General features: G+C 47.7%; 1 protein-coding gene across 3 annotated transcripts in view; it reads left to right on the forward strand.

Moving 5' to 3' along the window:
- The window catches only part of Gas8 (growth arrest specific 8), a 26109-nt gene that overhangs the window by 9001 nt on the left and 11753 nt on the right, over positions 1–5355 (forward strand). Inside the window, exons 3-6 of one of the 3 annotated variants that reach the window (XM_005345846.2) lie at positions 604–801; positions 1823–2029; positions 3302–3356; positions 4228–4433. In XM_005345846.2, the coding sequence (XP_005345903.1) occupies positions 604–801; positions 1823–2029; positions 3302–3356; positions 4228–4433 (666 nt within the window). Of the gene's footprint in view, positions 1–571; positions 802–1822; positions 2030–3301; positions 3357–4227; positions 4434–5355 lie in introns of those variants that run through there. The other 2 variants (XM_026778864.1, XM_026778865.1) reach the window with 2 other exon arrangements.

The following is a 5355-nucleotide window of genomic DNA, read 5'->3' on the forward strand; positions in this document are numbered from 1 at the left end:
TGACTGTTCTTCCAGAGGTCCTGAGTTCAATTCCCAGCAACCACATGGTGGCTCACAACCATCTGTAATGAGATCTGGTGCCCTCTTCATGTCCAGCAAGCATACAAACAGACAGAACACTGTATACATAATAAATAAGTAAATTTTTTAAAAAAAGTGTTTTATAGTTAATAACAATGGGAATACTAATATTGCTGAACAAAAATAATGCTTGTGTTTCTTTTTCTTTTTTGTTTGTTTGTTGATGTTTTAAAATAGGGTTTCTCTATGAAACAGTTCTTGCTATCCTGGAACTCACTCTGTAGACTAGGCTGGCCTCTGTCTTTCAAGTGCTGGGATTAAAAGCATACGTCACCACCGCCTGCCTTGAGAAATTTCTTAAAAGAATCCAGAAGTTGCTGAACAGATTTAATTGTTTTGTAATTCTTTGCCAAATTTAAGAAACTTTTGCTGTTTACTGTCTCTGGAGCATTCCTGCTTTGTATTTAACTTTAGTAAGGTGATACACCCCCCCTTTTTCTTCCCTGCTTCCCTTGGTCCGCACACTCTGGTGGTGGCTGGGCTTTTGCAGGGCGCCTCACTTGATGCCCTGTGCCTGGCCAGGTGGAGGAACATGTTGCCCGCATCCGGGAGGAGCTGGATCGGGAGCGAGAGGAGCGCAACTACTTTCAGCTAGAGCGTGACAAAATCCACACTTTCTGGGAGATCACAAGAAGGCAGCTGGAGGAAAAGAAGGCTGAGCTTCGAAACAAAGACCGTGAGATGGAGGAGGCAGAGGAACGGCACCAGGTGGAGATCAAGGTGAGTGGAGTTGGTCTGTCTGTGCCCGTTGGCGTCACGGGGCAGCAGCATAGAAACGGGTCCGGAGGACACTTCCTGCTTTTCTTTGGGAATAAACTCCTTTGCTTGTGTTCTTTGTACTGTGAACCAGAGGCAGTTTTTCTTTTCTTTTCTTTTCTTTTCTCTTCTTTTCTTTTCTTTTCTTTTTTGGTTTTTGGTTTTTGGTTTTTTTTTTTTTTCGAGACAGGGTTTCTCTGTATAACCCTTGTATAGCTCTTGGCCATCCTGGAACTCACTCTGTAAACCAGGCTGACCTTGAACTCATAGAGATCTACCTGCCTCTGCCTCCCTAGGGCTGGATAGGTGTGCCACCATTGCCTGGCTGAGGCAGTTTTTCTAAGAGTCAGAGGAAAGTTGCAAAGGTGATTTGGCTGTGTCATTTGTCACCTCTTTGATCACCTGCATCGATTCTGTTGATTAACCTGGACTAGGTGAATGACTAGCCACCTCTTCCTGCACTGCTGCCACTGTGTGCTCTGTGGAAGAGGACCGCTTCCTCCGATGAAATAGGATAGGACTGTGGTAAGGTCCAAGTGTAGGTGTGGCACGAACAGCTCTGAATTCAGCCAAATATGGAAAGTACTGAAACCTAGAGCTTGGTACGGTGGTACACGCCTGTGATCCCAGCTGCAAGAGGGCCAGGAGCACCGATGTTAGTTCTGTAAGTCGTGTGAGACCAGCCTGGGCTACTGGAAACCCTGTCTCAAAACAAACAAAAACATGAGGTGTTGATTTTTATTCATTTGTTTTTCATAACTGAATGACCTGTCACAGTGTCCACTGTGCTCCCGTTAGAGCCTCCCAACAGTCTCTAAGGAGGAAAAGGGAAAGCAGGTCCTGAGTCTCTGACTCAAAGCCTCTGAATGGTGGGAGTATGAGCAGGTTGCCCTCTACAGTTCTGCTGCCACTTAGCTGCTTGGGAGCTGGGCACGCACTGGTACTGCAGATGAGCATGCGGTGCCCACCCTCACGCCCCTTGCAGGTGTACAAGCAGAAAGTAAAGCACCTGTTGTACGAGCACCAGAACAACCTGGTGGAGGTGAAGACTGAGGGCACTGTCGTCATGAAGCTGGCCCAGAAGGAGCACCGCACACAAGAGGGCGCACTGCGCAAGGACATGCGGGCGCTGAAAGTGGAGCTCAAGGAGCAGGAGCTGGCTAATGAGGTGGTGATAAAGAACTTGCGTCTGGTAGGTACAGGCTGTGCTTTGGCGGCTGTGGAGACGGGGAACCTAGCCATCTTTGACATCTGGTGACTTGTGTTTTTGTGCAAAAATGATTAGAGGTTTTTAACAAATAAGACATTAACAAGCCGGGCGGTGGTGGCGCATGCCTTTAATCCCAGCACTCGGGAGGCAGAGGCAGGCGGATCTCTGTGAGTTCGAGACCAGCCTGGTCTACAAGAGCTAGTTCCAGAACAGGCTCCAAAACCACAGAGAAACCCTGTCTCGAAAAACCAAAAAAAAAAAAAAAAAAAAAAAAAAAAAAAAAAAAAAAAAAGACATTAACAAAACTTATTCAAATTTGTAATATGTAGGGGTGGGAGAAATGGTTTAACAGTTAAGAGCACTGGCTCTTCTTCTAGAAGATGTGGGTTCAATTCCCAGCACCCACATGGCAGCTCACAACTATCCGTAACTCTAGTTCCAGAGGATCCAACAGTTTCTTCTGGCTTTTGTGAACACCAGACACACATGTAGTATACTGACATACATGTAGGCCAAATACCCATACAAAGAAAATAAAAATCTGAGCTGGCTCAGTGGTTAAGAGTACTGGTGGCTCTTACAGAAGACCTGAGTTCAGTTCCTATCACCTGTACAGTGATTCACAACTGTGTGTGACTCCAGGACACGATGCCCTCTTCTGTTCTCCATATGCACCGGACTCGCAGATGCTGCAGACATAATACTCACACACATAAAATGAAATAATAATTAAATGATAAATCTTACAAAAATTGTAGCATGTAATTGTTTATTAAAATAATCTCTGAGCTGGACTTGGTGGTACACAGGAGGCAGAGGCAGGTGGAATGTTCAAGGCTAGCCTTGTCTACAGAGTAAGTTCCAGGGTGGCTAGGGCTACACAGATAAACCCTGTCTCAAAAAACCAAAATAATCACCATCTCTTAAACTGCTCTAAGCAACAGTGAGGCAGGCTATCAGGAGCCTGCTGTCCCGTGTAGATGTGGCTGCTGTTTCTGGCTTTTCATAGGTTGGATGAGGAAACCAAGCCATGTACGGTACTCATGTCTGTACTGTCTGTCAGAGTCAGAGGTGACTCCCCTGGGGAAGTGAGTTATGTATGAAATGTGGAGGTTCTCAAAGCCATGTTATTGGGCATACTCTATGATGTGGAGCAATAGCACAGGGGTTACTAAACTGCATTTCCCCACAGGTAGTAGAGCCGTGGGTTTCTCTGTCTGGCTTTCTAGTAACACCCCCTTCTCATTTGTGCAGAAACATGCTGAGGAGATCACCAAGATGCGAAATGACTTTGAAAGGCAAGTTCGAGGTCAGTTTTGCAGTTGTACAGGGTGTAGGATGGTGCCAAGGAACCCCTCCCATCACTGCTTGGTAACTTGAGACACATAAACCATATTAAAGGAGCTCAGTAACACACGCGCACACACACACACACACACACACACACACACACGGAGGGTGGGGGAGACAGTGAGGAGAAGAGAGACAGAAAGAGAGTTTTTTGTTTTTGTTTTTTTACTTTAGTTTTTTGTTTGTTTGTTTTGTTTTTTGCTTGTTTGTTTTTAGACTTCTCTGTGTAGCCCTGGCTATCCTGGAACTCACTTTGTAGACCAGGCTGGCCTCGAACTCACAGAGAAGCTGCTGCCTCTGTCTTCTGAGTGCTGGGATTAAAGGTATACACCACCATGCTGGGGTCACTAGAGAATATTCAGAGCCACAGAAAAGCTCAGCCCCACAAACTTGGGGAGCTGTAGTCAGCGCCCACATCTCCATTCTGTCTCAAGCGAGCGTCATCAGCACGCAGCACTTTATTCAGGCGTCTCCTTAGCTCCTGCCTTGAAAAGCCTTCCGTGTCTGAAGTCCATCTGCTTGTTGACTGAGCCCTACAGTGTGTGACTGGACAGGCACATGGGCCATGGTTAGTGTGCACTGGGAGTAGTGAGGGACAGCCACTGCGGTCATCAGTTATCACTGACAGGAAAGCTGGTTGTGGCCTCTGTGCTGACTAGGTCACTTGCAGGAAATATCCACTAAAGCCCATCTGGCTCCAGCAGGTGGCCTGCACAGCCTCCATTCTGATCCTGACCGGTATTCTCGAGCACTGTTTATCGGTTCCATCTTTTCCCATGGCTTTGGGTCACCTGTTTTTCTAAGCTGCTGTGTGTGCTGCTGCCTTTCAGAAATTGAGGCCAAGTACGACAAGAAGATGAAGATGCTGAGAGATGAGCTGGACCTGCGGAGAAAGACTGAGATCCACGAGGTGGAGGAGAGGAAGAACGGGCAGATCAGCACGCTGATGCAGCGCCACGAGGAAGCCTTCACTGACATCAAGAACTACTACAATGACATCACTCTGAACAACCTGGCCCTAATCAATTCCCTCAAGGTACTGACGTGGTCTGGGAGACAGGGCCTGGGGACGCAGACCCAGTCTGCAGGCCCACCAGATCTAACACTCCCTCCTAAAATAAGATTGGAGAGTGTCCCTCTATTATCCTCAGATAAAATTAAAGGTGTTCTGACATGTAAATGCCTAGGCTGGGCTACAGAAGGCGCTGCATATTGACTGACGTGTGGCCGTAGTTGGCGGTTGTCATTGTGTGTAAATGCTGACAGAATGGTGTCAGTTCATCCCATCAATCACTGCTTGGTCATTTTGGACATGTCAGTACTGGCAGGGTTTCCACAGTAGAGAATCGCCTTTGGTCTAAACAGATGCGCCTCTCAGTGTGCGTGGACATTCTATTCTTACGTAATTCAGCAGAGCTTGTGACTGCAAAGCTGCCGCTTACCCATAAAAGAAGACCTGCTCCTCAGCGTGCTTGTGACAGGGCCTTACGGGGTAGTTCCAGCTGTCCTAGAACTCGCCATGTAACCAGGCTGGCCTCAGACTCTCGGAGATCCACCTGCCTCTGCCTCCTGAGGGCTGAGATGAAAGGTATCTGCCTCAGGATCAGTTTTTCCTTGAGGTAATCCATCACTGGATATGGTGGCGCAAACCTGAAATCCCAGTGCTAACGAGGTAGAGGCAGGACAAAGCCAGCCTAGGCTGGTTAGGGAGACATTGTCTTAGAAAAACAAAAAGTGTCAGTGAGGTGGTTCAGTGGGTGAAAGTGCTTCCCCTGCAAACCTGACATCCCGAGCTATAGCCCTGGAACCCATAGCGGAAGGAGAGAATTAGCCCCTGAAAGCTGTCCTCCTGCCTCCGCGAGTGTGCTGTGGCATGCACACTGTCCTCCTGCCTCCGCGAGTGTACTGTGGCATGCACACTGTCCTCCTGCCTCCGCGAGTGTACTGTGGCATGCACA

Source organism: Microtus ochrogaster, chromosome 4 (genome assembly GCF_000317375.1).
Source record: "Microtus ochrogaster isolate Prairie Vole_2 chromosome 4, MicOch1.0, whole genome shotgun sequence".
Lineage (NCBI taxonomy): Eukaryota > Metazoa > Chordata > Mammalia > Rodentia > Cricetidae > Microtus > Microtus ochrogaster.